General features: G+C 47.9%; 1 protein-coding gene across 6 annotated transcripts in view; it reads left to right on the top strand.

Annotated features, from left to right (window-relative positions):
• Nucleotides 1-23378, top strand: part of Plekha2 (pleckstrin homology domain containing A2) — a 54906-nt gene that overhangs the window by 9774 nt on the left and 21754 nt on the right. For 4 of the 6 annotated variants that reach the window (XM_051170022.1, XM_051170027.1, XM_051170023.1 and 1 more), the window contains exons 2-3: nucleotides 4570-4733; nucleotides 17353-17409. In XM_051170022.1, coding sequence (XP_051025979.1) covers nucleotides 4593-4733; nucleotides 17353-17409 — 198 coding nt within the window. In that variant the 5' untranslated portion in view covers nucleotides 4570-4592. Of the gene's footprint in view, nucleotides 1-2020; nucleotides 2121-4108; nucleotides 4483-4569; nucleotides 4734-17352; nucleotides 17410-23378 lie in introns of those variants that run through there. The other 2 variants (XM_051170025.1, XM_051170026.1) reach the window with 2 other exon arrangements.

Genomic DNA, 23378 nt, shown 5'->3' with positions numbered 1-23378 from the left:
ACACACACACACACACACACACACACCAGAAGAAATTACTTGAAGGCAGTGTTTGCTTGTTTAACAGTTACACAATATTTTTAATATAGTTGAGTGTCTCCAAGTTGAATTACAACTTGATCATTGGGCTGTTTGGGTCATTTTCAACTTTTGTTGTTGTTGTTGTTATAAGTTCGATTGCAGTTTTCATCTTTCTACTCCTGTCTGTTTATTTGGATAGAATCCTAAAAGTAGAAATACTGGGTCAAAGGGCAGGAACATTTTTAGCTGTCTTGTTACATCCTGCCAAACTGCTGTGCAGAAAGGTCCCGGGTGTATAAGAATCCTAGGTCCTCCATTCCCCACCCACCCAAGGTGCTGTCCTGGTGCCTCTGGCTCCCACCTGGGGTGTGGCCTACTTTCTTAAGGCTCTGTTGCAGCTGTCTCTGTTAGGTTACAGGTCTAATAAAGTTCCCAATTTCTGGGTTTGCATATCCAGTGGTTGAACAACTATTTGGGGGTAGGAGCCTGTGAGGGCCTCTCATTACAGGATAGAATGGGCAGCCTTATACTATGTGAGTTTTTCTCATTGTCAGTCCTGGTCAGGAATTCCAGCTGAATGGCAGTTAGTCCACTTCCTGATGCTGCCTATTAGGTAAGCCCAGGCAACTCACTTTCCTAAGTTTCACTTTTTAGTTTTTTATTTTTATTTCTAAAAATCAAGGTCTCACTATGTAGCTGTGGCTTACCTAGAACTCACTACATAAATCAGGCTGGCCTTGAACTTACAGTGATCTGCCTGCCTCTGCCCCACAACTCCTTGGATTAAAGGCATGAGCCATATTTCCTCCTAATGAGATATATAACTTATTCTCATTTATAGGAATGCTTACAACATAAATTCCACCCAGGACATCGGGGGCATCACAAAACCTCCCTTTTAGGGAAGCCTGCTGCTCTGGAGGCCGAGACAGAGGGGTGGGTGGAGGTTGGGGGGCCGGGGGTGGTGGAGGTGGGGGCAAGTTGGTTAAAAGTCTAAAATACATGAAATAAGAAATGAATTTGAACATTCACCCTCTCCAGTCATCATTGCACATTTCAAACTAGGAATAGTTTTAAAGTAGTAAGAACTTTAATGTATGGAAAATTATATATATATATATATATATATATATATATATATTTGTATAGGCCTTCAAATCCCAGCAGAGGCAGGAAGAGTTTCTGTGAGCTGGACAACAGCATGATTTTCATAGTGAATTCCATCTCAGCCAAGGCTACACAGTGACGTCTGTCAAAAAAAAAAAAAAAAAAAAAAAAAAGTCTAGTGATGGTAAGAATGAATTAATTTTATTAGTTGCAACAAATATTTTTAGACAGTAATTTTTTAATAGGTCTCAATAGTGATGAGTGATCATATAGTATACATTCTAACCACATTGCCCTTAAAAAGATATATTTGTGGGGCTGGAGAGATGGCTCAGTGGTTAAGAGCACTGTCTGTTCTGTTCAATTCCCAGGCACCCACGTGGCAGCTCACAACTGTCTGTAATTCCAGTTCCAAGGGGTCTGACACCCTTGCTCCCACACCAATGCATATAAAATAAAGTTAAATAAATTATTTTAAAAAGATGTATTTGATTTTACTTTATATGTATTTAAATGTGTTTTGCCTGCATGTATGTACGCACCGTGTGGAGCCTGGTGCCCAGACAGTTGTGAACTGCCGTGTTGGTGCAAGAACACAAGAGCAGCAAGCGCTCTTAACCACAGACCTTTTCTCTACTCCCAATGTTACTATCTTTAACGAATGCTCTTTTCCATGCCAAAGAAAAAATGCGTACAATATAAAGTTCTGGTATTATTTATAGTAGCAAAGAGCTGGCTCTAGACTTAGCTGTTTAGTGCTAGAGAAACGATTAAGCAAATTATACTGCAATCAATAAATTAGTGTTCTAAAAACCACGCGCATGTATGCGCGGACACACACAGAGTTCAGTCTGGATTTGTGTGCATGGTTCCTCTTCACATCTTTCCTTCTAGTTCATGGAAGTCCCACACTGTGGAGCCGTGCACACGCGCAGTCCCTCAACAGCCGAGGCTTTCTGGAAGAAGCCCTTCTCCCGGAGAAGCAGGCTCTGGTAAATCCTGCTGGCTGAAAACGGGAACTTCAAAAGCCAGCGTTCGTGGACACTGCGCTGCCCAGCTGGCCCCGAGCCAACTAGCTTTGTTCTCCTGGGTTCTCTTCGAACTTACACTGGATAGCTGGCTATGGTGGCACAGACATGTAATCCTAGCACTAGGAGGCTGAGGCAGGAGGAGTGTCACCAAGAGTTAGAGGGCAGCCTGGGCTGCTTTAGGAGAGCCAGGGCTGCGCAGTGAGACCAGGTGGGAGTGGGGAGAAACTTCACTGGAGAAGCCAAAGCCCAGTGATTTCTGGAGTTTCTGCTTCCCGAGCTGTGTTGGCATCTAGGGACCACGCGTAATGTTTTTGGGTGGGTTGGTGTCTTCCCTGTCCTCACCTGAAGGTTCTGTGCTTTTCCATGTTCAGTGGCTTGGTCTTTCTACTCAAGCAAGGCCCCTGCTCCTTGAACAGGCCACATACTTTCCCAGCATTCACAGCCTCTCTGCCCTTCTACCCATAATCCAGTGTGCCTTCTACCCATAATCCAGTGTGGCTTCTACCCATACTCCAGTGTGTGCTGGGGTGACTCCTGAAGAGAGTCTCCTAACACTTGGCTTTTTCATTTCTCTGAACTCAGACTTGCTCCACTTTGAGACCGGAGCTGGGCTAACACTTCTGAAGCAGGTGCTGTCACTTTGTGCAGAGCGCCCCTCCTCCACCCCTCCATGGCCCTCATTTCTGCTACACTGCTAGCTTCCTTTTCACAACCTCTTCTTCCTACTTTTGATCCCTTTCCCACCTCCTCTTCTACTTCCTTCTTAGCTATGCTGGGCTGTTCTATCTTGGCTGTTTTTCTACTTTATTTTTCTGATCCTTGCCATGAGACCTCCGGATGTCCGCAGCCTCTGTCCCTCTTGGGAATCTGGCCAGCACATGCCTGAACCATGGGGTTCGCTGGTATCTGCATATGCACATATGTGTTTATGTGGCCTTGTGTCTTGGTGTACCCTCTCAGTACTCCAGGCTCACTGGAGTGGGTGAGAACACCGCACCCCACTAGCCATCACTCTCAGAGCAAGCCTGACCTGGAAATGTGGCCCCTTGCTTCTTAGGACTTGTCTCCTCTGGGCCTGAAAAGCTATTTTCTCTGAGTCAGTGTTGGGTCATAGGGCGCCGTTGTCAGCCACCTCACACTTTACCTTGGCCGTAGGGCCTCGCTGGCTGGGGCCGTTGTGAGTCCTGCTCTGTTGAAGTGAGCCAGGGCTCACTGGCTGGATGTCTGAAGGCAATAATGGTGCTTTGTAGCCCCGTGGGGGCTTCTATCCTATTTCTTCACAGTGCATGAGTCCAGACTGGGTGTCTTGTCTGTTTCTCTCCTCTGGGGCCTTTGGGATGCTAGCCCTTTCCTGTAGGCTTTCAGAGTACTTTCTGGAGAGATGAAATGGCCAGGACATGTGGCTATTTTCACATTGCCAGAGGCCCCGGGGTTCTGGAGTCAGGGAAGGTGCCTCAGGGCTTGGGGCTTGCATGAGACTGAGATGAGTCAAGCCAGGTGAGGCTTAGCCAGGTCCTGAGATAAAGCCTGCTTCGTCCTCTTCCTCACCAGCCCCTCCCCCCAACACCCTGTGTGGTAATATGAGCAGAGTCCAGGGATGCAATTTTGCTGATCTGCAGATCAGCTTTGTAGGCATTCGGTAGCTGTGGGAATCAGCTCAGGTTGTCATGGCAAAGTACCACAGCCTGAGAGCTTAAACAATGCAAAGTTATTTTCTTAACCATCTGGAGGCTAGAAGTACAAGATCAGGGATGTTTTTAGGCCTTTCTCCTTCTCTGGGAAATCTATCACAGTAGCCTTTAATCCCTGGGCACTCTAGCTCCTTTATGCTTACATTTCTGGCTGAGTTTTGTTGCGGTATCTTCCTTGAGAGTGTGTCTCCATGTGCAAAACGAGTTACCATCCACTTCCTGAGGCTTTGTGCAAAGTAGTAACCAATGCCCAGGAAGTGCCTCTCGTAGGACGCCTTTCAACTTAACTCACAGCGAGAAATCCATGAGGTGTGGCACCACGGTTAGTCCCACGTCACACGTGCGGAAGCTGGGGTGCAGACAGATTAAGAGGTAATTAGCGATGGCAGAGAAAGAATGCTGACTAAATTGAGGCTCGTGATGCACACGCACAGGCTCTTGCATAACCAACCTTATATCCTCTAAGGGCACTATGCTCAGCACACAGTAGGGCCTCGTGGAACTAGCTGAGTCTATTCTGATGGGTTCTGATGACTGTTCAGAGTTGATAGAAGTTTCCAGGGTCCCAGTGGGGTAGACATTTGGTGCCCAGAGAAGGAAGCTGGTGGCAAGGAGCCCAGCATGTCACAGAGGTGAGTCAAGCCGGGGACTGGTGAGGCTCATTTGGACGGAGCCTGCTTTGCCCTTCTGCTCACCAGTCTCTTGCCTCTGTTGTGCAGGGTGATGTGAGCAGGGCCCAGGAATGCCTTATGTGGACCGGCAGAACCGAATCTGTGGGTTTCTGGATATCGAAGACAATGAGAACAGTGGCAAATTCCTTCGGAGGTACTTCATCCTGGATACCCAGGCCAACTGTCTGCTCTGGTATATGGACAACCCCCAGGTGAGAGAAGCCAGCTGGGAAGGGGACGGGGTGTCTGCCTCACTGTCTGTCACAGCTGGGAGGAGTGCAGGGGTTGGGTTTCTCTCAAGGGCTTCACATCTGAAGCAGATTGGGTCTCTGATAAGGAGTGAGAGCATCCCCCCTCCTCCTAGCCCTCACTCCCCCCCCCCCCCACTGACACACACACATGCACTCCCATGAAGAGAACTTCCTCCAATGCTGGGGAATAGCTCAGGAGTATGTGTGCTTAGGAGGTGCAAGAATCTTGATTTAACCCAGAGTAGGGTGTGTTAGACTTGGGGTGGGGAAAGAGAGAGAGGGAGAGGAGAGTTGAGAGCAGAGCAGATCTGGGGAAGCAGTGTCTCTTAGCCAGAGAGCTGTGCTTTTCTCACACACAGGAATTCAACACTTGACAAAAGTCAGTCAGGCAGTCTCTCCCAGATATCACTCTTTTCTTCTCTCCTGTCAGGGCTGTGGCCCAGTGACTGCTCCTGCTCTTCCAGTCTGGGGCCCCTCCCCAGCAGAGAATGTGATCTGGTTCTCTGAGCTGGACAATATTGGACTTCTTTGCTGTCCTGAATCAGGAAGTCATGGAGTCTTGGGTTGGCAGATGACCTTCCAGGTCACCTGGTATTGCTTCCTCATGCCACAGAGGAGAAAACTGAGCCCTGAACATTGCAGTCTTCTCCTTGGCAAGGCAAAATGACTAACTTAAATAGCTTGTGGAGGCCAGGCACAAAAACTGGGAACCAAATTTTTAAAAATTTATTTATTTATTTTTTGGTTTTTTTTGTTTTTTGTTTTTTTAGAGACAAGGTTTCTCTGTGTAGCCTTGACTGTCCTGGATCACTTTGTAGACCAGGCTGGCCTCGAACTCACAGGGATTTGTCTGCCCCTGCCTCCCGAGTGCTGGCATCAAAGCTGTACACCACCACAGCTGTCCTGTCCACTTAAGTTTTATTAGTATGCCTTGGCAGAAGCAGAGGTTGGGTGACTCGAAACAATTGTTCTTTGGGAACCTGGAGCTTTTTCATTTTCCACAGAATGCTGCCATGTCCTTCTAACTGGTCCATGGCAATTTTGTGGCAGCGAGGCTGTGAAGAATGGCATGGTCCCTGAGCGGCAAGTTCACCGCCATGGCTGTGTATGGACAGACATGAATGCTGGGGGTGGGATTTGGGACTCCTCAAAAGCTCAATCATTTTTGCTAGATTGACTAGTTTACTTGCCTTGGAGAACCCCCATCTGCCTCCAGGGTACTTGGATTGTAGACAGCCACTATGCATGATCAGCATTTACACAGGGGCAGGGGATCTGAACTTTGGTCCTCAGGCTTGTGTGGCAAGTGCTTTACCCACTGAGCCATCCACTTAACTGAGGGCTGGACCTTTGCTCATACCCTGAGCCACAGAGAGTCATGCTGCCAATCATAGGTCACCCATGACCATGGTGCCCTCATCTTGGATCTTCACTATTGCCAGCTGGTAGGATTCCCCGTATTGGAACCCACCCACTGACTTGATTGTCTCGTGGGCCTGGAGCCTTGCCTGGCTGCTTTCCTGGCTCTCGGGACTGCTTCTGCGCCAGTGTCCACCCCGCCCAGGGCAGCCTCCTTTCTTCTTTGCTATACGGCTCTCAGGCTGTAATTCTTCCTGTTTGAGTTACCAACATGAATTTACGGCCCAAGCCTTGGGCCGTGGACATTGTCCCAGGAAGCAGCAGAGTTCAGCAGCAAGGGTCAAAACATTTTACGTCATCACCGCTTGTGTTAGTTATTGGTCATGTCCATGGCCAAGCAGCCTTTCCAGAGTTGAGAATGGTGTTTTGGGAGAGTGTGTAGTAACATCCGTCAATGATAGTGACCATGTCGTGCGCAACTCACTGGGCTTTTGTTTCCCTCTGGTGGAAATGTGCAGGCGGGGAAGATGTTCCTGCCTCCTCACTCTGAAAGTGAGGGAAGTGGCTGGAGCAGACGTAGTCTGCCCAGTGTTAAATAAAAAGGTATTGGCGGAAACCAGGGCTGTTAGTCTGTCAGTCAGACTTCCGCATGCCTGCCGTTGCTGCTCAGAATAAGACAGTTATGTTGGGATGGATTTGAGATGAAGAAAAGCTTGTAAATGAAGTTTCTGGTTAAGAAAGAGAAGTGAAGCTGGGCGGTGGTGGCGCAGGCCTTTAATCCCAGCACTTGGGAGGCAGAGGCACGTGGATTGCTGTGAGTTCGAAGCCAGCCTGGTCTACAAAGAGAGTCCAGGACAGCCAGGGCTCAGTTACACAGAGAAACCCTGTCTCAAAACAAAAACAAAAACAAACAAAGGAAGAGAAATGGAGGACATAGCCTCCAAGTTACAGAGGGCAGAGCTTATGTGTTTAGCATGAGCTACAGTGTATAAGCTACATCTCAGGGCTCCCTGTAAAATGTTGGCCTATTCTTGTGGAGGGCCACCTGGAGGACTGTGCTTGGGTCATTGAGTGGCTTTCTTTTATAAGGAAAAGGGGTTCTTAATATAGTATAATGCTAAATAGCAAGTATTAATGAATACGTTTTTGGAACCCAGGTGTCTGATCATCGTCTGTTTGAATCTCTGAGTATCTGGTGCTGATGATCCGTCTCTGCCACTGTCACTTCCGTTGCTGTCGCCACTAACCTCAATCTCTGTTTCCTGTAGGGTGTGTGTGTGTGTGTGTGTGTGTGTGTGTGTGTGTGTGTGTGTGTGTGTGTGAAGCTGGATCCTTGTATTCTTCACTTCTGTTCTCTTTCTCCACTTCTCACAGTCTGCTAGCTCCTGCTGATGGCGGGGAAGGTGAATTCAACAATGTCTCTGCCTCTAGGGAGCTTCGAGTTGGGGAAATAGAGATGGCGTGCATAACATCTAAAAGCTGTCATCTCAGCCATCATGACAGGACATCCCATCATCCATTGCTGGTGCCAGTGCCCAGATGCCAGGGTTTTGGTTGGAGGAGAAGGGACTGCAGTTTCCCATTTCTGCTGCCTGTTGAGGAAGACGGAGTACCAGGAGGTGGAGTCTCACATGGAATGTTCTTAGGTCTGGCAGGCAAGAGATCGAGGCTGCAGTCTTGGCTCCTCTGCTCAGCTCTGCTCAGATTGGTATTTTAAGCATGTTCTTTCTAGTGTGAGGCTTAGTGACATCATCTAACATGTTATTGAAGTCGTCCAATGTGTTAGATGCCCACCTAAGTGCTGACGCACCATAGTGAGCAAGACAGACTCTGGGCTTCATAGACACCCCCGTCCACTGCAGGTAGGGAGATAGATGGTCACATAGACTCGAGGTAGAGAGGCTTGGGAGCCATCTCTTCACAGGAGAGGTGGCTCTAAGGTATCATCTTTTAATTTTCTTAAGACTTTTTAAAAGACAGTATCTTCCTATGTTGTCCAGGCTGGACTTGAACTGACAAACTTCTTGCTTCCATCTCCTGAGTTTTAGAACTATGGGCATATGCCACCACACCCAACTGGGGCCAGGCTGTGGAGGCTGGGTGACATTAGGCGGATTGCTGCTATACATTGTTCAGATTTGCAGAGCATTTGTTTGCACATGTTTTTATGTGCAAAGTCTCATTTAACTGTTATGGCACTTTGACCTAATCAGAGTTGAGGAAGGGAAGGGAAACAGCAGCCATTGCTGGGGACATATAGGAGGGAGGGCATATGAGGTCACCTAGCTAAAGGGTTGCCTTAGATTTGGGCCCCCAGAAGACGTGCTTATGACGAGTAGCCAAGAGCTCAGACAAAGATTTGTAGACAAGTTCTTCATTAAAGAGATGATGCTTCTGCAGGGCCTCCTGGAAGTAATGGGCAAGTCTGACCAGGATAGGAGGAAGCCCCAAAGGGCTGTGTTTTTGAGTGGAAGTCAGAAGGCTTAGTCTGGCCTTGTGGGAGCTCTGGGTAAGTTAAGCTCTAGAGTTTTCCCGGAAGAACTAGGCCCATATATATCTGTGCTGCTGACTACAATGACTACAGCTCTACATTTGTTGCCAGAATGGTTTCTAGAGACCTATGGCAGTCTCCTAAGCAGCATGGAGAGGACCTGGAAGGCTGGCCACAACGTCCAGTAGTGGGGTGTGCAGGGGCCCCTGGGGAGAGGGGTCGGGCACGGCATGGACCAGGTGCAGCTTTGAATGGCAGGCTTTCAAATCAGTGTGAGGTGAGGAGTTAAGGTTTCCATCACAGATATTGGTGATACTAAACAGAGGTTGAAACTTGAGAGCTGAAATGACCCTGCCAAGTGGAGAGTACCAGTGTTATTGATTGGCTAGCGTGTTTAAAAGTCAGTGTGCTGGCAATGTCAAGCAAACTAGCAATTCTTTTGTTATTGCAGTAATCATCTTTAGCTTTTTTTGGTTTGTTTTGTTTTTCGAGACAGGGTTTCTCTGTGTAACAGCTCTGGCTGTCCTGGAACTGTCTTTGTAGTCCAGGCTGGCCTTGAACTCATGGAGAGCCACCTGCCTCTGCCTCCCAAGTGTCAGGATTAAAGGCGTGCGCTGCCACCACCTCCCGGCCAGCAATTTAGCATTTAAAAGACATTTATACATTGTGTATGTGTGTACATGACAGTGCACATGTCACAGTGTGCATGAGGAGGCCAGAAGGTGATTGTGGGTTCAAGGGACGGAACTCAGGTTACCAAACTTAGCCAAAAACCAGACTTTTAAATTATGTGCTCACACCTTGTTTAAATTTCAAATTAATCAAATAATACTTAGTATCACACATCTCCCTATATAATTAAAATTGATAGCACAGGATTATCCAAGGCTACACAAAGAAACCCTGTCTCGAAAAACAAAACAAAAACAAAAACAAAAACAAAAAAAAAACCCCAAATGGACAAACAAACGAAACTGTTATGTAGTATTTTCATGGGTGCCTTGAGACTTCTGTAATGTTTTGGAGCCAGGGAAGCAGGAGGGCTTAATAAGTATTAACTAACTTTGAGCAGCCAGCTGTTTTGTGGCTGTCTGGTGATTGCTTTTGGAGTTACTTCTCTTAGTTTCTTTGGGCTAATAAAATTCTTTTGTATGCCAGGTAGTTAGAGGCTGGGAGAGCTGTCCCTGTTAGGGGACTGTAGGGGCTAAGGACTTATTCTCTAACATTCCTATGTTGCATTTTTCCCAATCCTTAAATGACAGATAAAGGCTGGGTGTGGTGGTGCACACCTACAATGCTAGCACTTGGGAGGCAGAGGCAGGAGGATTGCTGTGAGTTCAAGACTAACTTGATCTATAAAGTGAGTCCAGGACAGCCAAGGCTAACACAGAGAAACCCTGTTTAAAAAAAAAAAAAAAAAATGACATAAAAGTGACTGGAAGTCACAATAGGATAATGCCACATTGCTTCATCTCAGCTTTTAAACAGTATACATTGTAGTTCTCCCACCCCCCCCACACAGTGATCCACCTGCCTCTGCCTCTAGAAGGCTGTGATTAAAGGCCTGCGTCACCACGCCCAGTCATTGTAGTTATTTTTTCTTTGTTTAAAAATCACATTTTCCCCCAGGTATAATTTGTATACCTAGCTGTATCTTTTTTAAAAAAAACCAATAAATTTTGTGTATTTATAACAAAATGTTTCATATCTGGTTGACTGGAGAGAGGCTATGGAGCCACTGAGAGATGCAGAAGATGGAAGGAGAGCCGATGAGAGGGGGAAGGGGAAATGCCATTGAGCTTGAGGCAGACTCAATGAGGGAGCTGGGTTAGAGAAAGGGATGAAGGCATCTAAGAACCATTCGCACTACTGGTAGCCTCAGAGGCACCTGTATCTAGACATCTATGAAGTCTAGGCTGGGCACCAGATTGGAAGAGGGATGCAGGGGATATGGAAGCCATGAGACTTACACACAAGAGCCTCGTCCTGTCTAAGAAGGTGCTAGTGTAGTCAGCCAGGACCAGAGACTCCAGTACCAGAGTGTTAAACCAGTGCCGCATCTTAGGACATTGACTGCTCACAGAGGCCAAGGTTAAGACACGTATTGGGAACCAGGGGAAGCAGCCACGGGCATCATGTGGCCCAACAAGTTTTTAACAGGAAGTGAATCTACAGGGTGGAGGTGAAAGACTGCCCAGGGTAGCTGGTATCTGGGAAAGCTCAGTTCTATTTAGCTGCTCTCTCGTGCCAGGAGGGCTGTGGAATGCAGGTCTGGACAGCCTACTCTTTTGCCATCCTGCCCACAGGTGCTTCTTTGTGAGCCGGCGTGGTCTTGGCTTTGGTGCCGAAGCTGTTGCCTCAGCTCATAAGCTATGGTCTCACTCTCTAGGGCTCTAGGCGTGAGATTCCTATGCATAGTCTTCTCCTGCTGGCGGCAGGGCCTGCTGGGCTCTTGGCTGCTGACTGGGCACCCTTCCTTCCCCCTTCCCACCCCTCAACTCCTAGTCTTTTGGAGCTTGGCACCCAAGAGCCAGTTGGACTAGTTCCTGCCCTGCCCAACTTGGGCAACTCTCTAAGGCCTTGCTCTTGTATTTACCTTTCATTGATAATCAACTCTTAGATAATTGTCTCAGGGGAGGTGGCCTGGCATAAAGGAAAGTGCCACAGTGGATCTGGCAATCTGGAAGGGCTGGGTTTGTGTTCTAGCCTGACTTGCCATCTGTCTGACCTTGGGCCAGTTGCCTCACCTACTGGATCCTTGGCTTCTGTATCTGAGAAATGGGATTGTAAAGCAGCGTCAGAGAGCGCTTAGCAGCATGTGCAGCCTTATCTGTCTTTTGTTCCGCCCCATCCCCCACCCCTGGCACTGTGCTCTGCTTAAGTGCCAGGTTGCAGCTGGGGTGACAAGCTCTGTTTTCCCAGGGCTCTCTGCAGAAGGAAGCCATGCAGGGATCATGGTAAGTGAAGAGGTGTCCCCGGTACTTGCAAGGGTGGACATCCTGGCGACTTCTGAGTCTTTAGTTGGATCTTCTGGCTGTTTCTGTGTTCTTTGTCGCTCCTGCTAGGAAGTGAGAAACGGAGTAAAGCTCTCTACTTCAGCAAGGGGTGCTGCTGATTCTACGGAAGGACTTAAGGTAGAAGCACCTGCTTTGTGGGCGGTCAGCACCTTGCTCGGTCATGGAAGAGAGCAAGGTGCATACTCCCCAGTCTTTTGAGGTTTTTGCTGGCTGAAGAGGCCTTGAGCAAAATACAAGGCATTGGTGGGGTCTTTTTAAAGTCCTCCTGTTAGTTCACATGCACCTACCCTGCATCCTACACTGTTCCAGAAAATTCACAAGTCTAAGACATGTATAGGCCACTCTTGACTTATGAGCCTCATGGAGGCTGGCTGCCAGCTACTTGCTGCTGTGCTGGGGTTTCCTTTCCCCACCCACCTCTCTTCCCATCCTCTACCCTGAGGGCTGCTGGAGCTGAGGCCCTGCTGCTCCTCTCTTAGGACTGCTGGCCAGGTGGGGCCTTTCATCCCCCAGTGGCTAGTCTGTACCAGCAGCTGGCTTCCCAGCACAGGGTCTCCAGTCTACAGCATGGTGGGTTTCCAGGGAATACTAAAAACATACAGGTGTCCAGGCACTAGTGTAGACCACTTAAAAATGTGAGAAGCAGGCATGGTATTTGCTGGCTTAAAAATCACCCTACCAGGGTGAGATGTTTCAATGGGTGAAGACGTTTGCCACCAGTCCTGACAACCTGAGTTTAATCTCTGGGTCCAGCATGGTAGAATGAGGGACCCAACTCTGGCAACTCCTGCAAGCTTTCCTCTGACCACAACGCATGTCCTATGGCATGTGTACGCATGGACGGATGGACAGACAGACAGACAGACAGACAGACACACACACACACACACACACACACACACACATTAGCACATTAGGGTACATATGTGTGGAAACGAGTTGTGTATTTCAAAATTGCTGGTGGAGAGAATTTTGAATGTTTGTATCACAGGGAAATGAAAAATGTCCCAGAGGACAGATAATACTGGTGTCTTGGTTACTTTTCAGTTACTGTGACAAAACATCACAACGTAGGCAACTTAGAAAAGAAAGCATTTCATTGGGCTTCTGGTTTCAGGGGGTCAGAGCCCATGCTGGAGGATCAAAGGAATGGTGGCAGGAACAGCTGAGAGCTCACGTCTTGAACAGAAAGTAGGAGGCAGAGGGGAGAGACACTGAGACTAGTGGGGGTTTTTGGAATCTCAAAGCCCACCCCTAGTGACACACCTCCTTCAACAAGGCCACACCTAATCTTCCCCAAACAGTTGCACCACCTGGGGACCACGTATTCAAGCATATGCATCTACGGCAGCCATACTCACTCACTCACCCAAACCACCACAGACAGACAGCTTGATTGGAGCATTATAACTGTGTGTTTGTGTTGAATTGTCACACTGTACCCCATGTTATACGATGACTATGTGTCAATTAAACCTCCCCAGGTACTGCCTCATTTAAAAGTGTGAGAGTCAAGTTATGTGCTGGGCCTCTGTGAAAGAGCTAGTCTCAATCCCTAGCACCAGAATATTAGGTAAATAAAGTGCATTTTACTATCCGTGCTGTGTGCGGGCCATATCTGCTCAGGGCTGTAATAGCATCCTGCCTCTGCCTTGCCTCCTGGTGCTGGGACTACAGACACCTAGCGTCATGAGATGCCTTCGTCCTGCTGTTCCCCGTCACATCCTCAGTAAGGGCAGAGTGTGGTTAGTGCAGTAGGAAGAGAATCGACTTGTGGAAAAATACACAGAATCCAGGGCTTAGGTTTTGTTCCGCCCATCAGCCCTTCTTAAACTTGCATCAGATTAGGGACCTCGGAGATTGTTTTGAGGTGTGTGTGTGTGTGTGTGTGTGTGTGTGTGTGTGTGTGTGTGTGTGTGTGTCTTCTAACCCATCCCCCTTGATTTGGACTGTCCCGTCTGAAGGTGAAACTCGAGCCAGAACTTTTTTCAAGCGAGTTCTCCATGGGTTTGAGTCTGCCCCAAAGTCTAGGATCTGTCCATGAGTCTAGAGACAGGAGCTTGTAGCTGGCTGGAGTCTGTGAAGGCTTTGGGAAGGTCCCGAGTGAATCCTTCCGGTTCAGGACACAATGCTGCGCGCTGCTCTGATACCCAGAGCTGGCACCTGGTGATCTCTGGGTGCTGATTCCTGGCCTTCTCGCCATGCCACCTGGCTGCTCAGGCCTTTTTGTGCAACCCTGTTTGATGAGGAAGTGTCTGTCTGGGACTGTCTGTGTGCCACCATGACAGTGAGTTGTTGCCAATGACAACCATGACCTCATGACAACAAGCTGTTGCCATTAAGCCTCTAGATCCAGTAATTGAAGTGAACAACCGAGAGTCTCATTTTGGATGAAGGCTCAGGAGTCTCCACGTTGTTTCCCTTAGTGTCACCCATTTCCCCTTGGGTGGGTAAACAGCTTTTCAGGCATTTGTCATGTTTTCCTGGGATGGAGAGAGAGCGTTTTTTCTGTGCCTTAGAGCAGAGAGGGTGGAATGATGGGAGATTTCCGCTCCCGTTCCCCGACCCCCCCCCCCCGACCCCCCCTCTCCGGGGGGCAGCAGCACATCTCTGTGAGTGGGAGGAGGTTTAAGAGGCTGGAGCAGAACGCTGACCTCCTTGAAATCTGATCTGCCCCTGTCATTATGTGTGGTTTAGAGTCCAAGTTATTCTCCATCCCACCCTACTCATAATTCAAGATGGGGCTCTCGAGGCTTCTGAGATGTGGTTTCGGGTGAGGAGAGCAGTGATTTAAGGGCAGCCCTGGACCCTGGTGTTTGCATCTTCTAATTAACTTGGTTGCGGGGCCCCTGGCTGTCCTGTGCTGTGCTCAGCCCGTTTTCACGTCATTCTCCCGACCACTGTCTGGTACAGTTTGGCATCTGGAGTTTATAGGGAAGGTCTTGACTTCAGCCAGTTGTGTTAACACTACAGTTGGAATGAAGTGGCTCGGGCTTCTGCATTTATAGCAGGCTGCTGCTTCTGGAGGACCTGGAACCCTTCGGCTCCATGTGTCCCTGGAACTCTTGGCCATAGCGGAGTCACTGCAGAGACATGGGCTTGCCTCTGCCACCCAGCAGAGCCGAGTCTTTGCCCAGTAGTTCATGGCCCCTTAGGCATTCTGTCCCTCCCTTTGTACAGCAATGGCTCCCTTTGGATTTCGATTTGGGAATGGCAGGTGCCTAGCTTTCTAAACACACTAGAGATTTCCTTTAAAAAATTTTTTTCCAGAAGTCATTATAAAGTTTAGATGGTTCATAAGTAAGTGCTAATCTGAGCACTCAAGGGTAGCTTTTATTTATTTATTTATTTGCAGAACTTGGAGTGATAGCCAAGGCCTCATATATGCTCTGCCACTAAAACTGTACTCTTAGGCCTCAAGGGCATTTTCCAGAATTAATATTTCATGTGTAAAATGTGGCAATGGAGTCTTTTTTTAAAAAGGCCTTTCAGTGAGAGCCAGGGTTTTTTTAAATGGCTGGGTTAATTCCTGTCCCTTTTCTTAGAAACAGGCAATTTAACACACTGAATTTACTTCAGAGATGTATGTCAAATTTAGATAACGGGCTAAAGTGCTCTTCCCCAACCTAAGACATTTCTTTTTATTTTTTTAATCTTTAATTTTCTTTTAATGAAACAATTATTATTATTTTATGTATATAATATTTTGCCTGCATGTGTATCTGTGCACCACATGTATCTGGTGCCTGTGAAACCACAAGAGAGCATCAGAGGCCCTGGAACTGGAGTTATACACCATGTAGGAGCTAGGAATTAAACTGGGGCCTCTACAAGAGCAGCAAGTGCTCTAATCCCTGTGCCACCTCTCCAGCTAAGACATTTAAATCTTAAGGCACTCTTTTACTAACCTTTCTTATCCAAGATTTTGTTCCTTTCATTGCTCTGAGATAGCCTTATGTAGTAGGGGCTTCCATTATTTTCTTGAAAGATAATGGTGTTAGTTTTGGAGTTGCAGGTTCAGGTTATAGGGGTGGGTTCTCAATGGACTCTCAGGCTATGGGGGTGTGTTCTCAATGGACTTTCAGTCTATAGGTATGAGTTCTCAATGGACTCTCAGGCCATGGGAGTGGGTTCTCAGTAGACTCTCAGACTATGGGAGTGGGTTCTCAATGGACTCTCAGGTTATGGGGGTGGGTTCTCAATGGACTCTCAGACTATGGGGGTGAGTTCTCAATGGACTCTCAGACTATGGGGGTGTGTTTTCAATGGACTCTCAGGTTATGGGGGTGGGTTCTCAATGGACTCTCAGACTATGGGGGTGGGTTCTCAATGGACTCTCAGGTTATGGGGGTGGGTTCTCAATAGACTCTCAGACTATGGGGGTGGGTTCTCAATGGACTATCTGGTTATGGGGGTGGGTTCTCAATAGACTCTCAGACTATGGGGGTGGGTTCACAGACAGACTCTCTGGTTATAGGGGAGTGGGTTTTCAGACTCTATTGGGAACTTCATTGGTGTGATTTCTAATGTTGGTCACTACCTTGGTGTATTGTCTCTCAATAGAAATCTGGAAGCCAGAAAGCGGCTGTCATGGTATAATATTGCTGACCTAATATTTGGAGCTCCTGGCTGGCTTTTGTTTGTTTGTTTGTTTCTGTATTGTGTTTTGCAGTTCTGGGATGGAAGAGAGGGTATTGTGCATGGTAGGCCGGCATCCCCCACTGCAGGAAATCTTCAGCCAATCTTATTTTTCTTAGTGGTTTTTATTTTCATGTTCAGACAATTTCATTTGGCATGTATTATAGTCCTGTAAAGCTCACAAGCACATTAAAAAATCTGTATCATCTGAGTTTGTATCCTATATGTTCTAGAATGAATATTGAAGTGACACAAGTAGGACAAAGCCAACCAGATCAGGTCAGTCATGCAGAAAAGATGTCATTGGACACATTCACAGAGCATTGCTGGGTCCCAGGGAAATTCCACAGTGAGAGGCTTCCTTCTGTTAACTCTACCTGGTCATGGTGTCATGAGGGCGGGGCTGTAGGTGGAGTCCTAATCTGAAAATCTGTAAAGATCCCAAATCTGCCACTTTCTGGATGCCGATGTGATAGCAAGTAGAATATTCTGTGCCTAACCTCATGCGGCATGTTGCAGTCAGAGCACAAGGGACCTAAAATCATTGTCTAACATTACGGTCTCCAGGAAGTCTCTGTATAAATGGAATGCTGTCTTTAGACTTGGGTCCAGTCCTCAGGACTTCTCGTTTTTATGTAAAAATTTTAAGGGCCCAGTTGTAGCGACAAATACCTGTAATCTCATCACCACCCAGGAGGCAGAGGCAAATGGACCACAATAATCTTCTACTAACTCCCATGCCCAAAAAAGGAAAGGGAAAAAAAAAAATCCTGAAATCTCAATCATTTTGGTTTAAATAAAGGCAGTGGGGGAAACTGGGCGTCAGTGAAGAGACTTCACAGTCAAATGATGGAGCACACGGGTCAAACCACTGCCCTAGATTAAGTCACCATAAGAAGGCAAGGGGCCTTCCCCCCACAACCCCCTACCCCAGCCACCCCAGAATTATCACCAGTGCCTTGTTGGTGAGCAAGGTGACTTGGCCGAGGCTGCAGTGGCACACTAGCCTATCTCTTACTGCTGCTGGAGGCGCCTCACACAGCATACATCTTAAGAAAACACCTTTGTCTTTCAGAACCTGGCGGTTGGGGCAGGAGCTGTTGGATCTTTGCAGCTGACTTACATCTCGAAGGTAATGTTGGTTTGGGATGCTGGCAAAGCCATTTTCTGGAAGCAGGCTTAATGTCTAAGCAAGAGGAAGAGGTGTGAGCCTTTGGGAGCATTTCCGTTCGTTACCATGTGTCTCTTTGCCAGGCATTGCCTGTGGAAGGGCTGCTGTCTCGTGGTGGTGGTGGTGGTGGCGGTTGGCAGCGGAGAGGGAGGCCACAGTCTCTTACTCTTTGGATGCGCCAGCTAGTCTTCTCTCCAGAACTATAGGAATATTCGAGATACTCTATCAAGAGAAAAGGTTTACATTGGGTCACTGTGTTTGAGGTCTTAGCCATGATTTGGGGGGCAGCATATTATGTCAAAGGAAAGGGTGTGTGGCTTCTTATGTCATGGCTAGGAAGCAAGTTATAGAGGGACTGGGCCCCTATCATCTCTCCTAAGTGTATCCCTAATTACTTAGGGACCTCCCGTGTAGCCCCACCTCCTAAAAGCTGTTACCAGTGGCCTTTGGGAGGCATTTCACATCCCAAATAAGCATCATGTAGGGTGTAACCTCTTTTTTTTTTTTTAAACTGGGACAAAAGGACACAGGGACAATGACCCTGATCCAGTAAAGGATTCTCTCAAAGTGTACAGTTAATGAGCAGCCGCTCAGATATAGCTCAGGCCCCTGGAATTTTACCAGTTCTCCAGATAGAATCCTAGTGAAGGGAGGGTTGGGAACACTCCCAGAAGAGGCCCTAAGATATGCCAGGACCACATTCAACATCTGGGTACCTTCTGGGGAACATGGCAGGCCTCCTGGTCAGTCTGTGCCCTCCTCCAGCCTTCATGTAGGGGCAAGAGAAACTCCTGTCCTCCTCTGAAACCTGGGGGTGGGGCCAGTCAATGAGGCTTAGAAATAACTGCTGCTGAATTCAGCTGCTTTTAGCAGCCCCTCCCTGAGGCAACCACTGCTAGTGACCCATGATACAGCCCTGATTGGAAAAAAAAAGCCAGGGGATTTAGATCTTCTTCAGAAAGCAGGAGGAGAGCCAGGTGGCACCCAGCCAGCTCCAAAGGTGTGGAAGTCCAGTCCCTCACTCCTGTCCTCATAGGGGTCGTTGCTTTCTCTCCCCCCCCCCCAGCCTTTCCCACCCTAGAGGCTTGGAGGACCTAGGAGCTAAAAGTTGAGCTAAGTAGCTACCAGCTCTGCCTGGTAACAGACCTAAGGAGATCTGGGAGAAGTTCCCACCGAAGATGCTTGAAAGATACAGGTTAAAAGATGTTTTGAGAGGAGTGGCCATCTTTGTCTGGACGGACAGGCTTAATCCCAGGCCTGCCAGCTGCAGGCAGAACCTGGCAGATCCATGTCAGTGCACAGGCAGAGGCTGCTGGGCAGTGGCCGAGCTGATTAGAGAGGAGATGGTGGCCCTCGAGGGGAGAAGAGCGGTTAAAAGTGCAGTTTTGCTAGCACAGCTGTAGGCAATTTGTGCATGCCTTTTGATAAGAAATGTGGCAGTCTCCCCAAGCCCCCAAGCCAGGGCAATTTAGGACAGCCCCCATCCCCACCCCCCCACCCCCATAGAGGCCTTTTCATCTCTTCTGCTGTAAGCCCATTAGGTCATTTCTCCAGAAAGAGAATTGAGAGGGAGGGGGAACAGAGAACCCTGTTAAAAATGAAAACTGAAACCATCTCCTGTGTGAGGGTTTGGAAAGACTTTTTTTTTTTTGGCTAGGGAAGGAGTGAATTTAAGTCCTCTGCTGAATCATGACTTCTAAGTGCGGCTCAGTCGAGAATTTCAGTACCTGCTGCCTTTCTGGCTGCCTCATTTAGAAAGGGACGACCTGACTTTCCATCCTTCCTGGAACAGGCAAGCCTGCACGGGCTTATGTAAAACCTACAACTGCCACTGGGTTAGGTCACTGATTGCTGAGTACCTCAACGTCACCTGACCCAGAACACAAAGCCAGCAGGTCCTGGTGGTGCTGGTTTCCTGAGCCCTTGTTTTTTTTTATGTCAGCCTTAGGTCACTCCCGGGGCCAAGGTTTGCACAGTGTCAGATGGTTTAGCATGTTTCTGATCTCCTGAAGGCTATTGTGGGGAAGATGGGGCTGGCCTCGGGTGGAGGGGTGGGAGGAATCTTTCAGAAAGGCAACGCAGAGATGGAAGTCTCTGTTTCCAGGGCATCATGGCAGCAGAACCAGTCTTTGGACAAATTAGAAAGTAGCTGAACCTGGCCTATGGTACTACCTTTGCATTGTAGCTCTCCTCTCCCATTCTGAGTCCTGCCCTGGCTGGACCTATCTTGTAGGGGTTTCTGAAAGATAACATGTCCTCCTAAAATGTGGGTTATTAACTGTGTGGGGTGTAGGAGGGGCATGAATACCCGTGACCAGCAGTTCTCAAACTGTAGGTTGAGATCCCATGTTGGGGGGGCGGGCAGCGATTGAACAACCCTTTCACAGGGCTCACTTAAGACTATTGGAAAATACAGATGTTTACATTATGATCCATAACAGTAGCAAAATTACAGTTATGAAAAAGCAATGAAGCTGGGTGTGGTGATGCATACCTTTAATCTCAGCACTCGGGAGACAGAGGCAGGTGAATTGCTGTGAGTTTTAGGCCAGACTGGTCAACAAAGCGAGTCCAGGACAGCCAAGGCTACACAGAGAGACCCTGTCTCCAAAAAAAAAAAAAAAAAAAAAAAAAGAAAGAAAGAAAGAAAGAAAGAAAAAAGAAAAGAAAAAGCAAAAGCAATGAAAATAAATTTATGGTTGGGGGTCACCACACCCTGAGGAGCTAACTATATTAAAGGGTCGCAGCATGAGGAAGGTTGAGAAGCATTGCTCTGTAGAGCTCAGTGAAGAGCACTGACTCAATTTCCAGATAAATATGCTCATGGATATAGTAACATGGAAGGCCTCTGACAATTGTGTTGGTGGCTTCTTACTTTATTGCTTAGTGCCCCCTTGAGGGACAGGGTCTCCTCACACACCAGAGCAGGGGCTTCCAGCTCTCTAAGATTTTGTTCGGTTCTTGGGTTTTTGTTCCTTGTGCCAGAGAGGCCCCAGCTCCACTTCTGGCCGATGGCACACAGGGTGTGGCTGGCCCTCACATTTTGTCCCCGCCCCCCCCCCATCCCCGTATGCCTCTGAGGTCAGTATTTGATCTGATAAGCTCCTCAGATGGTCCAGATGCCAAGTGGCACTTCTGCATCACTCCGTGGGGGGCCCCTTAAACATGCTTTCCTTCACATCCCAACCCCCTCTTGTTCCTGGCATGCTCACAGGACCTGACAGTCAACCACTGTTGGGCAGTGACTCAATTGTGGCCACCGTGTGGTGTGAGGATGTTTGTGCCTGGGTTCCCTCACCTTGAGTCAGACTGTTGGATGTCCTCACCCACCTGTGGCCACACTACTTCCTGCAGGCCCTCTGTTCTCTTCCTGTGTTTTGAAGATGGCTGCTGCCGTCTGACACTGTCACCAACAGGTGGCAGGAGGATGGGGGGTGGGAGAGGGGAGGGGGATGGGTCATGCTTCTGGGGACAGGCTGTCAGAGACAGAGGCCAAAGTCAGAGTTCTGCAACAGCCCTTCTCTGTGGATGTAGCCACAGGTTTGACTAATTAAATTTCCTCTCCTGCTTCCCTGTGTCTGTGAGAAGAGCGTTTGCCTTTCTACACTGGCATTACTGAAGGAGGAGCCAATCTGTGGAGGCACTCCACCCCGCTGTCCACAGCTAATCAGGACAGAACTTGACCAATCCCTTTAGTTAGGTAATGAGTTACTTTGCCCAACACCTCCATGCTAAGCCACGAGGCTGGAGCACACTGTAATCGCACATGTATGTGGACCTCCTGCCTATAAAGTGCATACACAGAGACAAACAAGCAGAAAGCCACCGATTGCTTTTGGAAGCTCCCATTCTCACAATAAATGCATGAGCTGCAGTTTCCCAGGCTGACGAATCAATGCAGAGAGCATGATCATTTGTAATCCCTGTAGTGGCGCTCTGTCCAGTTGGTTAGAAATATGAGTCTCTCCCAGGAAGAGTGATGCTTCACACAAGAGAGAGGATCTCTGGGACCAAGCTTTTCAACGCCACCAAAATTGCCAGCTGGATGAGAGGGGAGCTGGGAGGCAGGTGGATTTTAGGACCGGGGTACAGCAGCTCTGTGACACTCAGGGTTAATGCAGGAACCCAGCGCAACACAGGCAGGTGACAGGAGGCTGCCTGGGAACCCAGATGCTGAGAGTCACAGCCAGGAAATGAGTGACTGCAGGTCAGGAGCAACTGGCTTGGACCGAAACCCAGGAAAACAAGGTGGCTAAGGCCCAGCACCGCCAGCTTTCTAAATGCTACCTGTGAGGCACACAGACATGACTAATGTGGTTGCCTGTCTGAGCTCAGATTTGTGGGCTCCCCTTCATGGTTTTCAGAACTTTCTTAGGCTACATGGTCTCCACCTCACTTCAGGGTTCCCTCATCAGTACAGTGGATTGAACACACACACACGCACGCACATACACACACACACACACACACCCCTACATATTATCTGTCTCTCCCTCCCCTGGTTATACTCTGTGCAGCCTTGGGATTCTGATAGTAGGAAGGTCATCAGCAGATGCAGTCCTTCATCTTTGCACCATCAGAAACGGGAGTCATGTAACATCTTGAATGTTTTAAATACCTGTTGTTGAAGTTGATGTAATGTTATGCAGGCATTTAATTATTACATTGGAAATGCCATGCATGTGTTTTTGTTTTTTTTTTTAATGTTGGAAGTTAGGCAGTTTTTTCAGGTCCTATTTTAAATAATCACAATAATGATCACTATTAATAAAAGAATAATATATAAAGCAATTATATCATGTTAATATAGCTACATGCCATAATTATAATAATTAATAAAATAATATAACAAATAATTATATAATGCAATTATATTAATAATATATTAATAGAGTCTTATTACTATTGTTGTGTGTGCATGTGTAGATGTGATTTATTTTAAGATGGGGTCCACCCATGTAAATCCAGGCTAGCCTGAAACTTACCGTGTAGCCTAGGATGGCCTTGGAAGTCAAGACCCTTTTGCCTCAGCCTCCCAAGTGCTGGGCTTACAGATGTGTGCTGCCTTGCTACCACAATAGTCTCTCCTTCATGAGCAGATTCTATATGGCAGTGCAGCCAGGTCTCTTGCTTGTGCTGTCATGTCCAATGCTTGTGCTAACTCTATAGGAACATGTAATGGAGATCACACACCTGTGATTTGAGACTGATTCCAAAACCAGCCTCTACTTTTTTGGTATTTCATAAGGTGCTGCCTATAAATACTGGTTGAATATTTGGGGTGATGTTAATTTTGGCTAAATTAAATCAGGGAAGGTCTCTAGGAAGACTTTAGGGTCAAGAGCAAGAACCTAGAGACCAGTGTGCCAGTCATCGTTAGATCTTAGCAACTGTGAGTCTCAAAAAAAAAAAAAAAATCACTTTCACCTCAAGACTCTAATCCCTGCTTCTCATTCTGAGTCCCAGAGCCCTGAGAGAGGAACAAGAAGAGCCAGGAAGGTGAGAAAGGAGACTGAGGCGAGAAAGGGTACAATGTCCAGGGCAGGATTGCGACTATGTGTGGCTGGGCTCTGTGGTAGGGCCACACGTAGGCATCCTAGTGAGTGGGATGCATGGAGTGCTCTCTCTGGTGTGGCTGGACCACTTTGTGGCTAATCACCAAATCTTTGTGGGCTGTGATGGCACATGAGGCTGAATGCTGTGGGTTCCTGTGCAGATACTCACTGATGCCCATGTGAGGGCTAGGATTACAAAGCTCGGTGATGTACAGCAGCTTCCTATCTTGGCAGGCCCTGCTCTTGAGTATACCCAGGCTAGCTCATTCATTCTGTCAGCTGCTATCTGGGCTGCTGGAGAGTCCCTGTGTCCATGGCCAGCATAGATAGCCCAGCCTTTGCATGGCATATCCAAATGCAGGAGTGCCTGCTGTG

This window comes from Acomys russatus, chromosome 27 (assembly GCF_903995435.1).
Source record: "Acomys russatus chromosome 27, mAcoRus1.1, whole genome shotgun sequence".
Classification (NCBI taxonomy): Eukaryota; Metazoa; Chordata; class Mammalia; order Rodentia; family Muridae; genus Acomys; species Acomys russatus.
This window is presented reverse-complemented; position numbering and strand designations above follow the sequence as displayed.